At 35.5% G+C, this 24,176-nt stretch overlaps 1 protein-coding gene across 2 annotated transcripts in view; it reads left to right on the forward strand.

Annotated features, from left to right (window-relative positions):
- Positions 1–24,176, forward strand: part of LOC145690466 (protein SCAI) — a 96,984-nt gene that overhangs the window by 9,651 nt on the left and 63,157 nt on the right. Inside the window, exons 2-4 of one of the 2 annotated variants that reach the window (XM_081765374.1) lie at positions 6,763–6,858; positions 15,461–15,547; positions 19,269–19,367. In XM_081765374.1, the coding sequence (XP_081621500.1) occupies positions 6,763–6,858; positions 15,461–15,547; positions 19,269–19,367 (282 nt within the window). Of the gene's footprint in view, positions 1–6,762; positions 6,859–15,460; positions 15,548–19,268; positions 19,383–24,176 lie in introns of both variants that reach the window. The other variant, XM_081765373.1, reaches the window with a different exon arrangement.

Genomic DNA, 24,176 nt, shown 5'->3' on the forward strand with positions numbered 1-24,176 from the left:
CCCAATATAAAGTTATGATTTTTTAAATGGAACGACCTAAATTTTATATCATAATTGAATTCAACACTAAAAAGGAAGACGAAAGATATGCCACTCGCAGGTCAGTGTTGCAAACTTCTCGAGAAATAACGTTAAATATGTGTCACATTTAAACACCTTTTGCACACACAGGGAGAGAGGTACACACTATTTTTGAACAATAATTTAAATATTGGCCAGAACGGTTTAAATTGACACCAAGGTTAGATGGGTCCGTTAAACAGTGTTGACATAACTGAAAAGACAAAAGTTGAGTTTGGATATGGTGCAATAACTCGAAAAAGGCCATAAGTACATTACGGTTTAAAATTTATAGGACAATTTGGTATGTCATGAGAAGCATTCTCACTTTTATTTGAAGTCGATATGTCAAGTACTTACCGAGATATTCGGAATTTTGTAAAAGCTGAGAATCTTGCTTTGTAGAAGTTGGTAACGCTGTCAGCTTTTACAAAATTCCGAACATCTCGGTAAGTACTTGATTTATTGACTTCAAATAAACGTAAGAATGCTTCTTATGACATACCAAATTGTCCTATAAATTTTAAACCGTAATATACTTATGATCTTTTTCGAATTATTGCACCATATCCAAACTCGACTTTTGTCTTTTCTGCTATGTCAACACTGTGTAACGGACCCATCTAAACTTGGTGTCAATTTAAACCATTTTGGCCAATATTTAAATTATTGTGCTAAACTAATGTGTACCTCACTCCCTCTGTGTGCAAAATGCGTTTAAATGTGACACATGTTTAACGCTATTTCTCGAGAAGTTTGCAACACTGACCTGCGAGTGGCATATCTTTCGTCTTCCTTTTTAATGTTGAATTCAATTATGAGATACAATTTAGGTCGTTCCATTTAAAAAATCATAACTTTATATTGGGTTGGCAACACTGTTCATCCGGTGATGTCAAATAATACGTCCACCAATGTGCCCCTTTGTATAGTTGCTTCGTGCAAAGTTTCGCTTCTCTATCTCTTTTGGTTTCTCCGTCATCAAAGTTTGACATTATAAATAACGCACCCGGTATATATATATATCCCCGCCCTCAAGTTACAGGGTTGAATTTGGATTTAACCAACATGGGAAGTGTCACTGTTCATCTCAGTGACCCTGAAAAGTATGAATTCGACACTAATATCGGTCATTTTCGATCATTTTTATATCTCTCCCCTAAGTTGCATCGTCAAAGTGAAATGATAAAAACCATCCCAGGCCCGAACCTCAAACTTAGTAAATTTCATTTTTATTTACATAGATTTATTCACGACTATATTCAATGTATTCAAATTCTGTCATATGGCTATAGTTCGAAAAATTAATTTTAAAAAATTTAACGGATTCATTCTGTCATCCCGTTCTAGTTTTCGTAGTAAGTCCAGTGTTATGTACATTTTTGTATAAAATCTTAAAAAAAAAAAAATGTAAAAAAAAATCCACACCATTTATTTGTTCTGAGTTCGTAAGTGTTGTACTTACTTAATTCATATTTTTATTGCTTTCTGTATTAATAATAATATTTCGCAACCATGTTTTCTATTGACAAGAACTGCACCTCTCATTCTCTTTGATATGTTCGCTCCATGCTGATTCTTTGATGAGGACATGTCGAAGGGATTACTAGAGAAATAGCGTAAGTTCTCCTTGTAAGCGATACGATGTAAAATTGTACGGCGTTTACACCTATTTTTAGTTATAAATGTTTATCATAAACCACATTATAGAGTAAACAGTCTTTAAATACGACACCGGGATCACCCTTTCGTTATAAATCCAAACCAAGCGAGAGTGAGATAACTACTACTCAAATAGTGAATGTGGAAAAGAAAAGTATCATTATTACTGTAGTCCATTATCTTGTAATAAAAGACAAAGATGTTGCTTGTGTTAATGCAAAAGTACCTGTTCTCGTGATATTATGATATTGTCCTTTTTCATTATTAATAAAGTTATTACCTACAACACCAGACAAATTAAAGATATTTAAAAACTACGAAATGTCATTTTGTGAATGGAAACTGTAGATGATAATCAGACCGCGAAGTTACTTATATTGGGCACCCTTATCAGTAGAACCTCATCGCCTACTGAATGTCAGTCAGGGAGTGATTGCATTTTGGGATCTCTTCAACGCCAATAAAGGGAAGATTAAACTTCAATTAACAGAAAGTTGTGATGTAAAAGTAGCTAGAATTAAAAGAAAGAAGTCAGGTGAACTCCTTTCAACTCAGTCACTGATTCTCGCTTTAAATTTGCCTACGTCCCCGGAATTTGTGAAGTCTGAATATTATCAACTGAAAATACAACTTTACATTCTTAGTCCTCTTCGTTGATTTAAATGTCAGGATTTCGGGCACATCAGCATGTTATGTAATGGGCGTCTGCTATTTGTGAGAATTGTGGCCAAGGTAATCATGGTGCGCATCCCTGTAAAGCGACTAAGGCCTGTTTTGTCAACTGTAAGGGTGATAATTCTTCTTGGTCTAGACCATTTAAGAGGAACCGTGTGAATTGAAAGATTTGCAATCTCCAGCTTCATGCACCATCATGCGCTACTACTACTGGTTGCGACATGACATAAATGAAAATTGTCACCAATCTGCAACCAATGGATGATCTTGAAAGTTGGTCGGTGAAAAGGTTTCTGAAATCTGGATAAAGGCATCCATAGATATAGTTTCCAAACGGAAAAATTAATGCCTACCATGCCTACTGCAACAATTGTCGATCAATGGGGAAATCACTTACGCATACAAACGTAAAACAGAAGGCAACTCGCGAAGAATTCGTACGAAATGCGGAAACCCCTCCCTTCGACACTGCAGCTTGTGAGTGTAAAGACGTGGGCCAAAAAGGTACTTTTCCCTCTACTGCGTGTTTTTACGCGCCAATGGCCATTTGCTGTAGCCATTCATAAATTCGTCTTAATAACAACACATTAAACAAAGTAATGACACGTTTATCGTGTAACAATATATAAAAGTCTATCACACGATAAAATTTTCACGTGCGCTCACTGGTATAAGAAAGTGCGGCAGTCTAAATGACGAGCGCAGGAAAAATATTCCTCCTAACAGGTTTTATCCAAAGACACCGTTTTACTCCGTTCCACACACTCCTCCACTTCTGGACTGGTAAGATATGTTTCAGAACGTCACCCAAAAATATGACACATGTATGCATCAAACAGAACAAAAGAACGAAGTACCTACAAGGAAGCGAAACAGACAAAAGAAAAACCGGCAGGAGATCGAAACACGACTTTTCAACTCGTGTGTATTTATAAAGACATTTTCATTTCATTTCATTTCATTCATACGCGATGAGGCGAATAAAAAAAAGTAACATATTGTTTAAAAAAAATTAAAATGATCGTTTTATCGGAACTTCAAGGCATTTTTCAGCAAATCAAAGAATTGTCCTTATAATCTCAATGACTCCTTTACTCTATTACCCATCATCGAAAAACCTTGGAGTTTTGGTCGGATCACTCTACTGTCCTGTCTTTCAAAGAGAGTGTGTATTCGAGAGCTTAGGTGTGTTGAAAAGATTTCCGCAGCCGATGCTAGCATTCCATTCTCACTTCCTATTCCGTTTCCTTCTGCTACTGCTATTGCTCTGTAATCTGCGGCTACCAAGATTTGACGTTTCCACGCAGACTTAGCTGTCTTCTTTTAAGAGCACTCAAGTCATTACATTATCTCCTGAACCTAACGCTACCGCATCGTCACTCGCCGTATATTGCTGACATCAAGTTAAGCCAGTGTATTAGGTGTTATCTTAATACCTGTCCTTTCATCGAGGAAATCAAGATACCCAAGAGTTCTCAAACCATCTTCGAATTCACTGAAATCGGATATGGTGGAGAATTAACTGATGGATAGTGAGTGGACATTAATTGACTTACGAAGCAAGGCTCGTCTTAAACATTAACCTTTCCACCTATAGCGCTTCTACAGTGGAATCATAACGGCTTCGTTTATCATCTTAAGGAATTAAAATAACTAATATCTGGTAACTCGCCAGCTGTTGTATGTTCGCAGAAAACTCGCCTGAAGACTACGCAGTCATCTGTTTTATGTCGTCACGATTTACAGGTATGACAACCTAATGGTCGCGCTGCTGGGGACTTAGCCATTGCCGTCACATCCAGCTGCTTCGTAGGGAATCACTAATAGCGAGATAAATCTGGCATGTTTATAAATCTATAACTAAGGGCTGACTTTGGTATCCTGCTACTTAGATGGATGGGGCAGCGTGGATGCTTCGAGTTTCCTACACCTTGAGGGGGCACGATGGTTCATTGGTTGATCACTTACCTCTGATGCGAGAAGTAAATGGTTCGATCCCAGAGGCCATTTGAGTTGATGGTGGACAACATTGTGTTTAAGGATGTTCTCGGAGTTTCTTCCTATATTCTCATTTCGCCATTTCTTTCACAATCATTCACTTTGGTTACCTGTCCATCTCCTTGAGCCTAAAGAGCGTAATCGTGGAATATTAAATAGCTGTTTTATTTCTTACCTGCACCTGTTGGTATGAGTAGAAGGGATAAAAGAATGTACTGTATAGATAAGTAGCTTGTAGGTAATTTTCTTATAGGTAAGGAACATGTTAAATTTACATTTAAATCGTAGTGTGCGAATGATAAACTGTACACAAAGCAAAATTAAAAACGAATTGACAATTCAAGGCCATGGAACATTGTGTTGTGTAGGGAATCTACGTCTTGGGGGCTCTTAAGGTCACAGAAAAATGAGTTAGTGATAAAAACGTCATGGTGCTAGGTACAAAAAGAGGGCTTCTATGGAAAGGAACAATGCAGTAACATTTACAATGTTGCTACCTTGTAACACTTGTTCAGGAGTGCTTGTCAGCCGTGGTTGAAGGAGCACAGTGGACGCCCCAGCGGAATAGTCACGATGTGGCAACAAAGTAATATTTTTTCCAAGTAGATTTTTATTGTGAAATGCTTAAACATAATGCTATATTTACTGTGAAAATATTGCATTATATATTGTTTGTAGTAAATTAAATAATTATTAGCTCTGTGTTAAATACATGTATTACAGTTTTTTCGTCGAAATACACTTATTCTTTGTATTTGACTAGTTGACTACTTGTACAATGTTTCAATAGCACTGATGGTGACCAGCATAGATTTTACTATATGTAAATTCAGTAATTTTCAATGTCTTTGAGTTGCCTCTTATCAGATTTTGTCACATCCTGGTTCATGTAGTATTAATGATGTTATGGGACTGATCAAATATATAGTTCAATAAGAACACATTAACATTGGAATACTGTTATAACTTGATATGGCGACAAAATGCAATACCTATATTGTAACACAAGTATATAATAAATACAACGTTGAATACAGATTCTTAGCGGCTCCTAAGAATTAAATGTATTTTAGGGTGTATATACGTGGGACGATAACATTTCTTTCCATACTTTAAAAGATGACTTTCTGATGCAATTTTAGTAATTCTGATTCAGTGAATTACTAAAAATGTATGAATATTCAAGTATACAACATAATTAAAATACTGGGAGCTGTGCATAAATCAGGATACTTGATACAATAAATTGTATATGGAATACACATTTTGTAGCCTGACTTAATATAACACAAATAATGTATATGCTATATATATATATATATATATATATATATATATATATATATATATATATATTGGCTATATAGTTAAATACGTGCCTTAGACGCGAGAGCCGCGGGTTCGATTTACGGTGGGACCTCATGTGATTTGGATCTCAGTTTAAGGTGTAGGTCCACGTCTCATTTAGCTTTGGTACTGAACGGGACGCTAAACTCCAAATTCACCAGTATATGTTAAATAAGATATATGTAAGTAAGGACAATTTTGAATGAAGTGTACTTGCAGTTTTCTCTTATAAAATAAAGCATCAATCATAAGCCACCTGACATTATAACTTACGGTATTGAGTTCTCAATTCAGTGGCAGCAACTGATTGATGTAAACATTACATTATGGTGTGGTTTATAACAATACGCGATTCATGAATAATACGTTGTAGGAAGTTATTTTATGAAAGATATACAACTTGTTACATTTATAATTACGTAAGCTTCCAATGAATAAAAAGTTACCAATGGATGAACGTGTGTTTCAACTTTAAAAAAATTATGGTTACATAACCATAATTACCAAGATGTAATTCAGTTATTTGTGCATCATTTTTCGAACATTATGCCTCCATTTCGACAAGCAATCCATAAATCAAACAAAAGGTTTGAACAAACTAGGTCTGTAGCAGAACGGTCTAGGAACAACATTAATGATATGATTTTCTGTCCTTAAAAGATGTAATTTCGTTATTGAAAATGATGGAGGGAACTTTGAACACTTAATTTAGGTAACCGAGCTTAATGTTATGATGTAATAATTTCATAGTTTTGCAATTGATAAATAACTTTTGATTTTGATTTTGAATTTAGCGTCTCGTTCAACAGCAAGACTATATGAGATGTGGACTACAGCTTAATATGAGATCCGAACCACATGAGATCCCACTAGAAAATAAATAATTGATTTTTTCAAATGCATTTTTATCAAGTGACCTATTATTTACTGTTATTTTGAAAGTAGTAAAAGAAGGAAAGTGTAAATTATATTTTCACTTTGTGATCTATCGTTGGTAAGTGATGATTATTTGAATTTCAGAGACTTACCTCAGTATGGCCATAAACAATGGCAAGCGTACTTTGGCCGGACATTTGACATCTACACGAAGTTATGGAAATTTCAGCAGCAACACAGGTAGGTTGCATTACAATTTTAACATAAATCTCTATTATTTCTGAACATTAAAAATGTTGATTTTAACGTAGTGAAGCTTGATATATCTATGTAACATTGCAATATATCTTAATAACTAATGCTACATAGGAGGGAAACGTACTTGTGGACAGGATATTTTAATGTTTCAACGCTTACCTTAAACCTCCCGTCGTGCGATTTTTAAAAGGATATTAAACAAGTTTTTTTTTCTTTCTTTTTTTCTTTTTTTTTTTTTTTACCTCATTTAATTTTGAAAATTTAACTTTTAACTAGAACCATGGTACCGTAATCGATAAAGCGTCTGTTAGGCAGCCCAGGTTCAATTCCCTTTGGGAACAGGAAATTTTTCTCAGTCGTTTTCTCATTACCTACGTTGCAATGCTGCTTTGAAGTTCATTCAGCTTCTTTAAAATATGTATCTGAGTTAACCTGGAAGTAAAGGGGGTTGAAGTGTAGTGCTCGCTACATTACCTCCATTAGTGCGGGAGTGAAGAAAGTTGGAGCATTCACCTCCACACCATCCCTTGGAACTACGTACCCTGTTTCGTAAAAGAGGCGACTCTTAAATAAAATTAAATACTCTCGCGAGCAACTAGAAATTGATCAGAGAGAAATAATAATAATAATAATAATAATAATCGGTTAGTTTAGAAATTTGAATTCTTTTAAAAATCTAATCACAATTCATAGTCAGCTTTGTTGAAGATTTTATTAAAAAGTGAGAGCCGTTTGAAATTTCTCCTATTCTTGAGAATTGAGTGTGTACGCAGACTCCAGCATCCGTCGAACTATCAATGAAAGTAATAAATCAGCTGTGTATTTAAAACTACCCTAGTTATTGTAAACTATTTATATTTATCACGTGTTACATGAACGCTGAACTGTAGCTAAAATGATTTTTCATTATATAATTGAAGCTGTGAGATGTGATTAAAACAGCAGTGTGTGTTCATGTAAATAAACCGCTGATGAAAGTGGTGATTCCCATTGAAAATTTCAGTATTAATAATTATTTAATTTAATAGTTATGATAATGCGTTAGTTTCTTCAGTAGTATTTTTTTCAACTTATTTATTTTATTTAAATTTGGAATGAGGGTTATTGAGGTTTGCAAGGAAGAACAAGAACAAGAGCCTGAAATTTATTTTCTGTTGGAAATGACCATGGATAGTGCATATAAATTTACAATATTACAGTGACATCAACTTTTTTTTTTTTTTTTTTTTTTTGTCAAGTCATACAATTTGGGAAGCAGAACTACCTGCGTATCAAAGTATATGGAATGATCAACAATATATGCGGTATTGAAACAGCTTTTACTGAGGCCTTTTAAGTTGGAACAGCATTGTACAAATTACAAAAAAATATTCATCAAACCATGTGCAATTGTACACAAAATTATGTGGAAATGTTTTACCCTAAAAAAAAAAAAAAAACTTTTTAGTATCAAGTTCATCCAAGCATATAAATAAGTACGAGTTAACTATACAACCCTTCAGCACATTGATAAAAATTAATTTCTATCACTAGACGTAATAACTTCCTATAGCTTCATTAGAACACTGAAAGCGGAAGATAGCGAAGTTGAAGAGGAAACAGAGATATTTCCCGTTTTGCAAGAAGAGGGTGCGTGTAGCTTAAGGACCATAAAACTAGAGAAGACAGTAGGAAAAGATGGAGTTACATTAGACATACTGAAGGAAACAGGTGAATAAACTGTAAAATCCAATTTCAGCTTTATATTAAATGACTACAAAGTGGTCGAGTTTCCGAGAAATTGAGGAGTGCTATCATGATACTGCTGCACATGAAAGAACACCAAGAAGAGTTACGCAATTATTGATCTTTCTGCAATTCAGAAAGTGTTTATGAAAGTATTAACGCTCTGACTAGAAAAAACGGTTAAGCCTCACCCAACCAAGAGAACGGACTGAATTTAGAAATAACGTATGTGCGAGCAAAACTAAAGCTGAATTGTAGCCTCGAGGCAGTACAAGCGGAGCACGTTAGTGTCTGCCGTCGTGCTGTGAGAGAAGATTATTGCTTGTTCCACGAGCAGTGTGAGCACACGTATGTGCAAGGATTGTGGTTGGAGATGGGGGAGACTGAACAACAGTTTAGGTTACGTGTATCAACCATTACCTGAAAGGAGCACAAGGGGCAAATTAACGACTGCCCAGCATTTTATGGCCGAAGGAATACACACACACACACACACAATCCATGTATATGGAATAATTGCAATGTATGAAGATACAGGAAGCATCAAAAAAAGGCCCGGAAGTGGAAGCCAGAAAGCTGTGTTTGAGGGAAAGAAGTTGATTTCACTTTTAAATATGGACCACAAATGTGATGTATGTTTGAGGGATGCTGCAGCAGTTTAACTGTACAGCTTCCGCTGTCGACTAAACTTAACACTTAAAGACCGATATCAAAGTACATCGGAAATAAAATGCTCGAAAGTACACTAACTTGTAAGAAGCAAGAACAGGTAGTGCAAAAACAATACCGCGCCATATGTCAACATGTCCAACGTAAAACAATCGGTGTAGATGACGAAGCCGATTTCACTGTCAACAACTGTAATCATAAGCATTTCTACACATCAGATAGCAAGACCTTCTCTGAGGTAAAATATTTTCCAGCTGAGAAGTTTATCTCAATAATCTTGGTGTGGATTGCCGGTTCCGAACGGGGTTCGTCATCTGTCTTCATCAGTCGGGATGACAGTGCCATGAACGCTAATGTCTACATTAAGGATGTCTGTAAAAAAGATTGCCGCTATTCTTGCAACCAAACCACTAGAACACAATTACGTATTTTGGCCCGACAAAGCAAGTTTCAATTATGCCAAGAAAACCGCGTCTTTCTTTCATGACAATAATGTGTTACTTGTACCCAAACAGATGAATAGACCAGTCTTTCCCAGTGTTATCCAGTGCAAGATTTTGGGACTGTTTTGGTCCAACAGGTCCGCAGAAACTAATAGAGAGCTAAAAGCACACAACATTTTGTTCAGTGGATCAATCAGTGCTTAAAGACCATGGATCTAGCTGTTAAACGTACTTGTGCCAGCACGAAGAAAAGAGTGAACACAATAGGTCTAGAATGATCATTTGCTGTGCTACATTAACTTCTTTGTCTCACTGGAGTTCTCTCTCTCGTGGTACTGCATTTCAAATAAAGTCTCTTTCGCTCTACAATGTTCGTGTTTGCTTGTGCGGCAATTATAGTCGAACTCATGTTAATTATAGCACAGTAGATCGTGTTCAAGTAGTGGAGAAAATTAGAGGAAGGTGAAATGAGTATGAATTACCTTTGTGTGCTACGTTCATTAAAAAATTAATTAATAAACTCTGTTCACTGGTTCGAAGATCTCGTCGGTTATTAACGCTTTTAATCAAATGATGTGGAAAAGCTTTTAAAAGTCATAGATAATATTTATAAGCAAGCCAGCGGAAATTATCCAGCAGTTTGTCCATACTGAAAATGTAAGGATAAAGAAGAGTGATAGTATTTCGACAGGGGACACAATTTCTAGAAGTACTACCATTTACAGTATTTGAAGCTTTATATAATAGTTCTTGAATGTGTTTCAATCTCTGAGCTGGAAGAACAAAATCATACATATAAATGGGAAACATACATTTTCGTTTTGCTGATGACATCGTTCTGTTCAGAAGTATCAATAGTCACAAAATCTTAGGGTCTCGGGTTCAAACCCTGCTCCCGTCAAATGAACTTTGTGGTGGACAAACACCGTGTGCGTGGGTTTTCTCGGGGTTCTCCCGTTTCCTCCCACTTTCTTCGTTCCACCATTTCATTCATCTCTCATCATCACCGTCTCTTTTAGCCTAACCGGCATAACCATGGGACGTAAAACTCAAAAGTTTCATTTCATTTTTTTTTTCAATAGTCCCAAAAGTACCCACCCAACCTAACAAAGAAAATATACACAATTTGGGAAGAACTACTTTTATTTCTCAATATGGTCTTCTTTTAGCGTAATATACTTTTCCCAGCGATGATCAACGGGTTAGATACGCTGTTTATAGTGTGAAGCGTCGAGTTCTTCAAAATAGACATAATCCACCTCTCCATTGTTGGCAAATCTTTTACCACCAAGTTATTTTTTTTTTTTCTAGTTTGGAAAGAGAGTATAAACCGAGAGAGCTAAGTCTGACGAATAAGATGCGTGAGGAAAGCAATTCGAACGTTAACTCATTGATTTTGGCCATGGCGATAACGAATGTGTGAGTGATACGGCATGAAACGGTATTTTCTTTTTCGCCAAATGCGACCGTTTTTTCTTGATTTCACCGCTCAGACGGTGCAATGAGTTTGCATAATACTCGCCGTTTTTGTTTTTCCTTTTTGAAGATAATCAATAAAAAATTGATTGATTGATTTTTGAGTTTTACGTCCCGTTCAGCAGCGAGGCTATATGAGACGTGGACCTACTGATTAACGTGGAATCCGAACCACATGAGCTCCCGCCGAGAATCGAACCTGGGTCTCCCGCGCCAAAGGCGCGCTTGCTAACCGCTTAGCCACGAATGAGCTCTCAATGAAAATTATTCCACGAAACTGACGCCATGACCTTGCCAGTAGATGAAACTATCTTCGCCTTCTTTGAAACCGATTTTCTCCTGTCAGACCATTGTTTTGACTATTTCATGGTGTCAGGTGTCAATTGATGGAACCATGTTTCATGCATGGTTACGAATCGATGCAAAAACTCTGCTTTATTGGTGTGAAACATCGCCAAATACTCGATTGAAACATCCTCATGACACGGTTTTCTGTTCCGTTGTGAGCAAACGGGACACCCGTCTCGCGCACAGATTTCTCATGTCCAAATTTTCAGTTAATATGCGATGTCAACACTTCTTGTTGCTTGCCAGGTCTACTAGCTCGCACACTTCCAGTTGATGGTCATCCAATATCATTTTGTGAATTTTTTTCACTATATTCGGCGTTAACACCTCATTTGATCAACCACTTCGATGTTCGTCTTTACAGCTCTTACAGCCTCGTTTAAACTCTAGCACCCAATATTTTACTGTTGTAAACAAAGGATCAGAGTCCCCCAGAGTAGAATCTAGCTTGGATTTGATATTGTTGGACTGAGACTTTTAAATGAAAGTATTGTATCATATAACAATGATCCTTTTTTTTCCATGTTCACAAATTCACTGAGAACGTTCACTATTGATGGCTGCGAAACAAATACTAAACAATGTAGTATCTTCAAACTTAAGCTTTATAAGGGTGGTACTTTCGACCATAGTATTGTTTTTCAAACAACCACCGTCATCTGTACGTCAGATCGGGTACTTCCGGGACTACTGAAGTAACGTAAAGTGGTTTATTTGTAAGTGTAATGAAGTTGGATTGAAAATTATCGTAAGGACGGAAAGGATGTTCGACAACTTTGCAAATAGAGATAGAGGGAAACAGCTCTTTTTTGGGATGGAGATTTTTTCCCTATAAAAAGCCATCTGCTTTGGAAAAAATGGAAATTTTCGTTTTTTAGGCTTTTCATAATATTTAAATATCACTTTCGTATTTCTATAGTGGATGCTACAAATTAAAATGTTCCTGTACAACATTCACTATTTAAGAGTTCTATGTTCAGTTCAAGACTATCTTTATTGATTTTTGAACTGGCATTTCATTGTAGCTAGCACATATAGGTTATGCAACCCAACATAAAACAGTGGCCATATTGGTAGCCTAACCACCTTATCAAGCTCTTGAAATTTACACATCTTGTCCTGTGTATTGGTACGGGTTACAGAAATTCAAACTAGTAGGCAAGAAAAAATATCACAAACCAAGAAAGATGCAAATCCATATTACTTTTGGTATAGAACTTCGCTTATATCTCGTTCTTCTTCAGGAAACATTCTGTACAGCCCCAGATATTCTGTTAAAACCTGATGTAAGTTCAGTTTACAAAATTAAAACAATAAACAGCCATTTTGGGTATGATATTAACTTAATAGTAATAAAATTTTGTTATTTACAGATTTATTCCTTCTTCATATTGTATTAATATATTTGAAATAGGAAACTAGGTTATAACGTTTTTAACTTCTTTCGTTCGAATTTTAACGGCCTCAATACATGCTGTGTATATATAGATACAGATTGTTCTGCGTAACCTCCTACACAATAGGTGTCTTTAGGTTCTTTGTAAAGCTGAAGTTTGAGTTTATGCATAAATTTCATGTGATAATTTTGTTCCATTAAGCCTTACTACTACATTTTCAGAACAGTTATTAATAACACAATTACATTTTAACTAAAACATTTTTGACTTAGAACATTATTGTTATAGTTCTACAATCAATCAAGTCGAACTAGAAAACCCATTACGTTCACTGATTTGCTCCTTTTCTTTCCGTGCTATCGAGTGATTCGATAGATCATCCTTGATTATTTCACTTCTCATATTTTTGTTCAGAATGCAGCAGCTAGTTGATTTTGTATGTTATAATGGAAAAAGAAAGGTGGAACATACTGTTGTTTCTTCATTGAAATTGAAATGTTAATAAAAAGTTGAAACTTTTCCAGACATAAGCCATGGGAAAAACTTCGTTTTATTCAAAACCGGGATTACTTTTCTTCGAGTCCTTATATCTCTGTTCGTAAGGAAGTAAAGGATTGATATTCAAAAGATTCACAAATGATAACATTAAAAAAGAAATTAACAGACGTTTTCAGCTAGGGTAGAGTGCATTCGGAAGGACCAGCGTATTGGAAGATTAAGTAATTTGTTTAAAGTTTAAAATTTTCAGTGAATATATTCTATAAACAAATCAAAATTGTAAACACTTAACATAATCAGACATTCACCGTATGCAAATTACACAATGAAGCATGGACTGATGATGTGTATTGGAAATCACCCGTAGGGTAGGAAAAGAATCATGTGGATTAGAAAGATGACAAGAGTGACGGATATTACTATGCAAACAAAGGTATTGAAGTGGCAGCGGGCCAGACATAGTGTAAGATGATGTGATGACCAGTGTTAAAAAAAAGTTATTGACTGGATACAGTGTACAAGAAGTAATCTAGGAAATGTCATACAAGATGGTGAGATGAAATCTAAAAGTACTACTGAGTAACATGGGAAAGAATTATACAAAATAGATGGTTGTGGAGACTTTTATCCAGCAGTACATTGACAGTAGTTGACTATATAAGGATGATAAAATATTGATATTGGGAATTTGAACAAGAATTGAATTTCAGTTACAGAATTGTACTTCCTGGTACTGGCCAACTAGTAAGTTTCAGCTCCTCACAGCACTCGATTACACACTTTACTCAAAGAATTAAAATTCACAACACGAATTTCCAAACTTTCTGTTTATTATTATTATTATTATTATTATTATTATTATTATTATTATTATTATTATTATTATTATTATTAATAATAATAGTCATTGTTACGAGTATTTCACTTTTGTACATTCCTCTAAAAGTGACACTGTTTCAAATGAGCAATATATCTGTTTTTTACAGTTACTTCTGATGGAGGAAATAGAATTTCCGAAAGAAAGTAGTTCAGTTTATTAGCTAAAACACTGTTTTCCCCCTTAGGATACACATTACAACGAAAATGTAATAATAAAAATCGAAAATGTCACCCCATTTCCACCCCACTTCTTATCCCTTTGCAAATGAGGAATGAATTCAGACTTAAACAGCATCGAATGTCACTATTCACCTCAGCAACCCCAACAACTATGGATTGGTTACTAATATTGCTCGTTTCCGTTTATTTTTAACGTTACCACCAATGCCGATAGAGGCTGAACTTAGATTTAAACGGCATAGAGAGTGTCGCTATTCATCTTAGGGACCTCGAAAACTATTGAAAAGTAAGTTGTTTTCGATTGTTTTAATGCCACCATTGCATTTTTCGTATAAATTATGACCTCTTGCCTCCCCCTCCCGCCCATAGGTTATTCATTTTAATCAATTTTAAGATCAATCAAGATCCTTGGGAAGCCTGAGGTTGATAATCATGCCAAGTATCATTTTAATTTGTTCAGTAGTTATTGCTTTTTTGATTTTTCGTATAAATTATGACACACACTGCCCCCTACCTTAGAATATGAATTTTAATCAATTTAAAATCGTATGCTCCTTGAGAGACCTATGGTTGATAATCATAGCAAGTATAATTCTTATTGGTTCAGTAGTTGCTGCATTATGCGATCAGGCAAACTCACATTTGCCTTTTTCTGTGTGTTTTCATAGAAGAAATTTCTTGATCCATACGTGACCTCATTCCAAGCTGGTTACTACCTCGCGCATCACAACCATTTTTAATTTAACTTTTATTTCTTTCTATTTCATTTTCTGCGTATGTGATGAAACATTTAACAAAATAGCTTATAGTATATTTATTTTAGTATGTGTGATTATATTTCCCCTCCTTTCTGGTAATTTATGATATATATATATATATATATATATATATATATATATATATATTCGTTGAATTTATAAAATTAATCTTAATGCTCTTGCAAGTAGTGATATTTTTGTTTGTTTATAGGCAAGTCCTGGATTTAAAGTATGGTTTGAAAAGGTGGCAAATTGGAGAAATTGCATCAAAGATTGGGCAGCTGTATTATCATTATTAGTAAGTTCTGTTACAATAAAATATTTTTATAAGTTTCTTATTCTTTTTTCTGATGTGTAGTATTTTGTTTTCTATTCTCTTGAGCAGAACATTCTTTTCAGTTCTAAGCATTTTGGTGGCTTAAGACCAATTATAGATTTTTTTTTTTTTTTTTTTTAATAAAATGGTTAACCTAAACTGAGCTTGTACTACAAAATATAGTGTAAGATGTTACTTTTAGTGCTTTTATTTATGCATTTTTTAATGACAACTTTGAAATATTTTGGTTTTTGTAAAGTGAAAAAGTTATACACCCTCCATTCCAAAAGAAACCGAACTTTTGAAAACAAATAGTACCACTAGTGCCATCTGTTGTAATATTTTACCGGTAGATGGCGTAGTCCCTCATTGACAACTGGTATAAATGTCATGACATTTGGATGCACGGCAACAAAGTTATTGCGTTTCAACTGTCAGTGTGTTGTGTACATCGGTCGGAAAATGAGTTTCAAACAACGAGCTGCAATTGAGTTTTGTGTTAAACTGGGTAAAACTTTTAGTGAAACGCACCAAATGCTACAAAATGCATATGGTGATGAGTGTCTATCCCGTACGCAAGTTTACGAGTGGTTCAGGCGATTCAAATCGGGTAGAGAGACGCTGGATGATGACGAAAGATCAGGCCGTCCCAGAACCGGATTATCGGAAGAAAACATCGAAAAAGTGCGTGAATTCATCAAACATAACAAAAAATCGTCGGTGAAAGTTATTGAAATGGAATTAGGCATTCCTCAAACAACCGCATACCGCATTTTGACCGAAGTTTTGGGCCTTAAGAAGGTTAATTCGCGGTTTGTACCACACAAACTCACCGAAGACCAAAAACTTGATCGAATTGCGCATTGCAAAGACATCGTTAAAAGTGCTCGGCAGGATCGAAACTTCTTGAAATCGATTGTAACTGGTGACGAGACGTGGTGTTTTGAATATGAGCCCGAAACAAAGCGGCAAAGTGCTGAATGGAGAGCGCCGGATGAAGGAACACCCAAAAAAAGTCGCTTGGTGAAGTCAAAAGTTAAGGTGATGCTGATTTGTTTTTACGATTCAAAAGGAATTATCCACAAAGAATTTGTTCAGCCCGGCCAGACAGTCACTGGAGAGTTTTACTTAGGCGTCATGAAGCGTTTGCTGGCAAGAATTCGTCGTATTCGGCCCGAATATCGCGAAATCGGCAGTTGGACTCTTTTTGACGATAATGCACCATCACATCGTTCGCGACTTGTAACTGAATTTTTTGTCAAAAATCACATTATTCGGTTGCATCATCCGCCCTATTCACCAGATCTCGCTCCGTTTGATTTCTATCTGTTCCCGAAACTGCATTTGGCGATGAAAGGAAAGTGGCACGCATCGATTGATGCCATTGAGAAGGCGACGACCGCCGTCCTAAAGACCATTCCAATAAAGGACATGGAGAAGTCGTTTGACAACTTGTTGGAGCGTGCAAATATGTGTATCGATGCAGAAGGGGAATACATTGATTAATAAAAATGATTTGTTCCAAAATGTACATTGCTTTTTTGTTTTTTTAAAACGTTCGGTTTCTTTTGGAATGGAGGGTGTAGTCTCAATTTCCTTTACTGCTTATTTGTAAGAAATGTTCTGACATTGAAATACAAGCTTCCTGGTTACTACCTGGCTTTAATGACCTTACAAAAATGAGGTACTCTTGTAAATGTTTGTCTTTTCTCATTTTTCTTCATAAAATAATTTATTAGTACCTAACTATTAATATAATATGAAGACACCTGCAATTTTTATACATTAACCAATGGTTTCCAGCCAGTGTGTCGCACACTCCCATAGTGTGTTTCGCTGAATTTAGGTTTAGAGATCATGAAGCATTAGTAATTAGTTAAGGTGAGATAGTGCGCCACTCAGTACTTCCAGCGGCAACAACAATGCTCAATACTACATAGGGTACTTTACAGAAACATACTCCTTCACTGCTATAATTTATAATTAATAAAAAATCAAACTTATGTGTGTCGCGATGTCGTGAATGTTCAGTAAAGTACGTCGTCATAAAGGTTGGGAATTACTGCATTAATCAACAATAATAAATCAGGATATAAAAGGATTAATACTTTGTTTAAGATATAATACTTTGACACAGTGTAGCCACATTTGTCTTCTACTTGAAAGATAGAAAAAATTCCTGGTTCTAGAGTGAAACGCTAATGATTTCATTTTATTGTATGGCACATATACTAGTACAAAATGAAACTATTTTCTCTTACAATAGTCTGTTCTTTTCCTATTCGAACTTCGATTTGTATTTTCCGTATTTCATTTCCTAAGACTTACGAGAACTTTTGGCAAGGCGCTTCCAAATAGCAAGTGCGTGTGAAGTTTTTACTTTTATTATTATTATTGTTATATAAAATTGCTTCCTTTAGTGTTTCTCCACCGGTATTACAAGCTTCACTCAGTTCCCATGTAGATTTAGTGTAGATTTAGAATCCTGCTGCGTACAGAGTGGAAACGAGATGATTAATGAAACGAGAAAGTTAAGTAGGTATAGTTATAGAAAATAATAGAAGAAAAAATAGGATTGAAAAATGTAAACTGCAAATTTATAAGAAATAAATTATGAAGTAATAAAAAAAATTATAGTAAGAAAAAATAATAAAGAAAAAAAAAAACGTAGTTAAATGTGATAATTAAAGTTAAGATTAGTAGGTTGAGAGAATGGTAGTATAAGTACATAAAATTCAATAATCTCATTCTGAAGAATATGAAAGGATTCTGGGAATAGATTTACACGAAAACCAAATATGGTCGAATGAAATGTTGTTATTGGTTGTTTGTATATTTTGAGACAGAAAAACTAGAAAACTGAGCACTGCAGGGGTGTTATTGAGTTAATGGGGATCGAAAAGGGCTTCTTTAACATGAAAAAATGGGTAGGGAGGAATTTAAAAAGGTTAATAAGGTTGCAATACTTTCGACTAATAGAATGGTAAATTACATATATATGTGTTAGTTTTGTGGTGATATGTTGGAAAGTCCAACTGCTGTCGAATATAGTAGAAGTTTTAAATTTAGATTTCTGACAGTTTTTCAGTGGAAGTGATGCTAGTGAATTGCGTGAGGTTTTGTAATTATGCTGTGAAATTATTAGGAGTTTCTTTTGTACACGCTTTTGGGTTGGGTCGGGTCGATCTGGAAGGAGTGTTCAGTTTCATCTAAGGTTGTAGTATGGAATGAGCAAGATTCATGAGTTTCTGGAGGTAATGAAACTGGAAGGAAATCATTGGGACCATATGAGAAAGTGGGAAAAATTAGATATATTTGAAAAAGTTCTAAAAACCTAAATTAAAAACTCAATTCATTGAATGGTGTCCCTACTGTGCTTCTGCACATGTAACGGAGACTTGTTTTTTTTTGCGTATATGTAAGGATCATGAAGCTTGCAAATTCATTGAAAACTCGAGTGCGATTTGTTTTTAAAATCCATTTTAATACTTGAAAAGTCCATTGTAATACTGACTGCTATAGATTGCTTTATAAAAAGTCATAGTGTAAAGTGTTTGGATTGTTCATTAGTCTAGATGTTATGTGGATTGATCTTTTTATAGATGTGGAAGAAACAAACGTTAAATTCAATTACATTTGTATGTATAATATTAAGTAATAAGAACTGAGTTAATTGATATCTTTCCTTCTCGTTTCTTTGTAGCTTACGCACAAGCGAAACTAATTATTTGAATGAAGCTTATTCATTCTATGCAGCCATACGAGGTAGAGCATACTATTCCAGAGCATCCAAAGAAGACAGGTACGAGACACAATGGTATTATCACTTTACTACTCTCTCTTTATCTGTTGTGTTTTCTGCATGGATATTTAGATAATAGCAAAATATAGATAAGATTTGTGCGTAGTATAAACATAATTAATAAAAATAATTTGCAAGTAATTAGATGATCACCATAACTTTCGATTTGCATCAGAAATTGTTTCTAAAATATCCATATCTTATCTATATATATATTTGTATCTTAAATTACTCACCTAGTAATTTCCTAACCAATTTTTTCTTCATTATTTCGAGTGAGACTCTAGGCTACTCTTCGTCAAGGGAAAACAGTAGCGTGAGTCCTTTTTCACAACATAAGCTTCATATTAGTTTTTTGTGTCTCAGCAGTGGAATTAATAAAAATTGCGTAAATTATCAATTTTTATGATCTCCAACTGAATAGTTAAAATAATAATAATAATCTGTAACTATTAAAATAATAAGAACAATCTATAACTGTTGCGGAAAAAGGTAGGAGATCATAAGTATTGACAAATTTACGGAGTTGTCATTAATTACCACGGTTGAGACACGAAAACAATGTGAAGATTGTGCTGTGAAAAGGACTTAAGCCATTATTTGCCCCTGATGAAGAGTGGCCGAGTGTTTCTTTCGAAATATTGGAGGAGAAATTAACAGGTAACTTACTAGATGAGTTTAAGATGTTAAAATGTGTTCAGTACGCTCGATAAGTAATTATATATAAATAGATGCTTATGTTTATCAATGATGATGGCTTCGATCATTGATGGTGGGAGTAGCAGTTGTTCAGTCACGTTCGGGTGTCCAAAAATGCATGATCATTTTTGGTGAAATGTTGGAAAGTTAAAAACAGATCTTATTTTTCAATTCTTATCATATCAGATTAGTCATTAACTTGTAAGTACGAAACATTTATAGGTTTTCTCTACACTTGTTCTGGGATGTAGTATTAACTAACAAATTTATCTTGATTTTTTCTAACCATTCCTTTCCTCTTAAATATTTCTGTTCTCATTCTCTGTAGTGCGGCATTAACTTATAGTGTGTTTGATTATGAGAAACGGCGTGGGTGGATAAGTATAGTGAAATGGCCCTAGATAAATCTTGGGACGACAAGTAGGTGGTATGTAGGTACCTCCAAGATACATTAATCCCTCATGTTTCAAACCTCAACTCTCATTCGTTCATGAGAAATGGCGCAGAATCAGAAAGGTGGGATTAATTTATTTCTCAAGAATGGCTCGATCGATTTTGTTCAAACTTGGATGTATGTATAGGTGTCTACAAGGGCTTTGTCTGATAAAATTAACAGCTCCACCCGATCATTTTTTCCCCTTAAAAAAAACGATTGAATATTTTGAGCCCCTTTTGACCTATGATGGTCTGCGAGCACGATTATGAAAATATAAATTTTAGATGTCGCTTTAACCCTACAATCACATACATTTTTTTCCAAAACTGTAACACGGGCACGCCATGGTCAAAATTAGCCAAAACGAACCATACCACGCCTATAAGGGGCAATTGCAGAAATAACAGCTGTTGATGTAGCTTTAACATATTTGCTACGTGAATGAATGAAAAATCACACCTGAAAAGCGCCGAACTCACTGACGAGGAAACTTTTTCTGGTGTCACTCGAAATGTGATACGAGACTATGGTCAATCGATTTGTGTTAGTGAACACGAAAATCCATAGGCGGAAAAAAAAAAAGACCCCAACCGTTCCGCACTTATGGGGGGAAGAGTAGGGGCACTGCCAACACAACACTTTGTGGATAATGAGACGAAATATGGCTCGAGTGCGATGAAAATGTGCATAGAAGTGCAGTTAAATACATTATCAGTGTGTTAACACATTATCAGTCACATCGCAGTGACATTACATTCGACAATACTTTGACAACTGAGGGCAGAGGCGTAGCACGTAACGACAAAGGAGGAGGGCGGGTACTGTGGATAAAAGCGTAGGGGAAAAGTTCCATAGAAGGTATGAACACATACGAGCCGGACTTGAGGGGAATAGCATAGTAATATATCATGGACATGGTCAAGTACATGGGTGGAGAGTAGAAAGTCAAGGGGGCAAAGGCCCCTACCTTTCTGAACTGATCTTTCAATATATAGTGGTGTATTGGACTTTGCGGTGCATACACAGGGGCACATATTGTTGTCTTACTTTTATGTCATAATCATCAACATAAACATATGAAAATGAATGCTTACATGTATACAACAGTCTATACACATCGGACGTAACGAGGAGAGGGGGTCCGGACTCTACGGTCAATGCCCTCCATAGCTCTTTCTTCCATTTGTGCTTTATGTTGACGTCTACAGGCTGTCTATAGTTTGTGATTGATTACTTGACCATGTATTATTACTGTACCATTCCTCCGACGTCTTGCTTCTTCGTTTTCCTCAAGTATATGACGATTTTTTTTACTTGCGCTTATCCGCCTCCTCTTCTGTCGTTATGTACTACCTCTATCCTCACTTGTCAGAGTATTGTTAAATGTAATGTCACATTGTAGTATATGTTTAACTGCACTTCTATGCATATTTTCATCGATTTCACGCCATATTTCGTTTCATTATCCACAACGTGTTGTATTGGCAGTGCCCATACTCTTCCCCCCATAAGTACGGAACGGTTGGGATCGAGGGTTTTTTCCCGCCTATGGATTTTCGTGTTCACTAACACAAATCGATTGACCATAGTCTCGTTCCACATTTCGTGTGACACCAGAAAAAGTTTCCTCGTGAAATCCATTTGATGGCCTGTGGCATCCTCATCCCCATTTTGAGCCAAAGTTGATATTGGTGTTTATTTCATATTAATCAATCGACCTGAACATGAATATGAGGTTAAAATTGCAATTAGACCCTCGTAAGTATCCCATTTGAGGATGCCTAAAGTTTCAGTGTGAGTGTTCATACAAAAATTCAATGTTACCTATACCTACAGTGTCCAATCAAAGTGAAATAAGTTCAGCTGGAAAGGGAATAACCATCAAAACAACATAATGTAGTGCAGCCTTCGTTGTAATGTCTCCCATAGGTCCTTAGAGGGTGGATGGTAATAAGAAGTAGAGTAGTGGAAAACTGCAACATTTGAATAAAAGGTAAATTTCATCCAAGAAATAGAAGAAAATACCTAGGTATAATGCAAACGGAACGTAAGTATGCAGAAGTACAAGTATTCAATGTGTAAAACAAATAAGGATGAAAAGAACATTGTAGTACGTACTTCAGTCCATGTCAGTGTTTTCATTTATGACCACACAAATATCGGGATACCGAATATTTTGCTCAATATTTGTGCTGGTTTTGGGATCCTCGACAAATATCTTCCATAATTTAGGTAATAAATCCATTTGCACATTCACAACAATACCTAATAACACTTTTGTAACCTTCAGTATTTGGTTTTAGATGAAGCATTTGTATGTCTTGCTTTGCGTATTTCTTGAATGCACTGTCGTTTTCAATATCTTGTAGTTATCTTTAACATATGGCATATTAATGTTACCTCATTCATCCAACATTTCAGCCAAATAATATATTGCCTGTTTGTTTGAAGGATCCACAAAACAATCCTTTCAAATATTTTTCGGTCATTCGAGGAAAATCCTCAAAATCCTGTGAAGAAATAGATGCAAACGGAAGTTCTCTTGCTGGCAATTTCTTCTGTTCAACAAAGGCTGCAAAGGTGATTTTGTTTCCTGAAGTTCACAGATTTCATGATTGCGGAGTGATTTCATCTGGTGTCACACGTATGGAGAATTTATTGTGTAGAGAATTTGTAATTCTATAATACGGGCCGATACTATGTATCATTTCATTGTCAAATATTTCATCCAACAGATACTTTTCTTTCAGCATTCCATGTATAGCTTCAACTGCCCAACGAATTCTTGTAACAAACCCAGTATCATTTGCTTCTGGAGTGTATAATTGTGATTTTGTGTCTTTAAATGCAGGTATAGGAACTTCATAACGTTTGTCCTCAATATAAGTTTTACAGAATGTGTATTTTAATCCATTGACTACTAGTTTACTAATACAAAACGTACAATTCTTATGTAGATGGTGATCCCCCCCCTTCCCCAAAAGAAAAATCGCAAGAGACGCTCCAGGCTGTCAGTATACATTTTTTCGCGACAAATGCACTCAAAGATTCATTGTTTCGTATTTGTTTTAAAGTAACAAGGGTGTTCATTCTCAAATAAATTGTTAAATGTAAACAGTTTCACTATATCCCAAACTAGGGATGGGGGTGCCACAGGCCATCAAATGGGACCTCAGTGAATTTGACACTTCAGGTGTGATTTCTCATTCATTCACGTAGCAAATATGCTAAAGCTACTTCAATAGCTGTTATTTTTTCATTTGCTCCCTTATAGGTGCGGTACGGTTGGTTTTGGCTAATTTTGATCATGGCGTACCCGTGATACAGTTTTGGAAAAAATGTATGTGATTGTAGGGTTAAAGCGACATCTAAAATTTATTTTTTTCATAATTGTGTTCGCAGACCATCTTTATAAGCGGGCTTAAAGTATTGAATCGAATTTTTTAAAGGGGGGAAAAATGATCGGGGGGAGCTGTTAATTTTATCAGACAAAGCCCTTGTATACACCTATACATACATTCAAGTTTGAACCAAATCGATCGAGCCATTCTTGAGAAATAAATTACTCCCACTTTTCCGATTTTGCGCCATTTCTCATGAACGAATGAGAGTTGAGGTTTGAAACATGAGGGATTAATGTATCTTGGGGATACCTACATACCACCCACTTGTCG

The sequence above is a fragment of the Thermobia domestica genome, chromosome 7 (genome assembly GCF_964235325.1).
Source record: "Thermobia domestica chromosome 7, izTheDome1.hap1.1, whole genome shotgun sequence".
NCBI classification, from domain to species: domain Eukaryota; kingdom Metazoa; phylum Arthropoda; class Insecta; order Zygentoma; family Lepismatidae; genus Thermobia; species Thermobia domestica.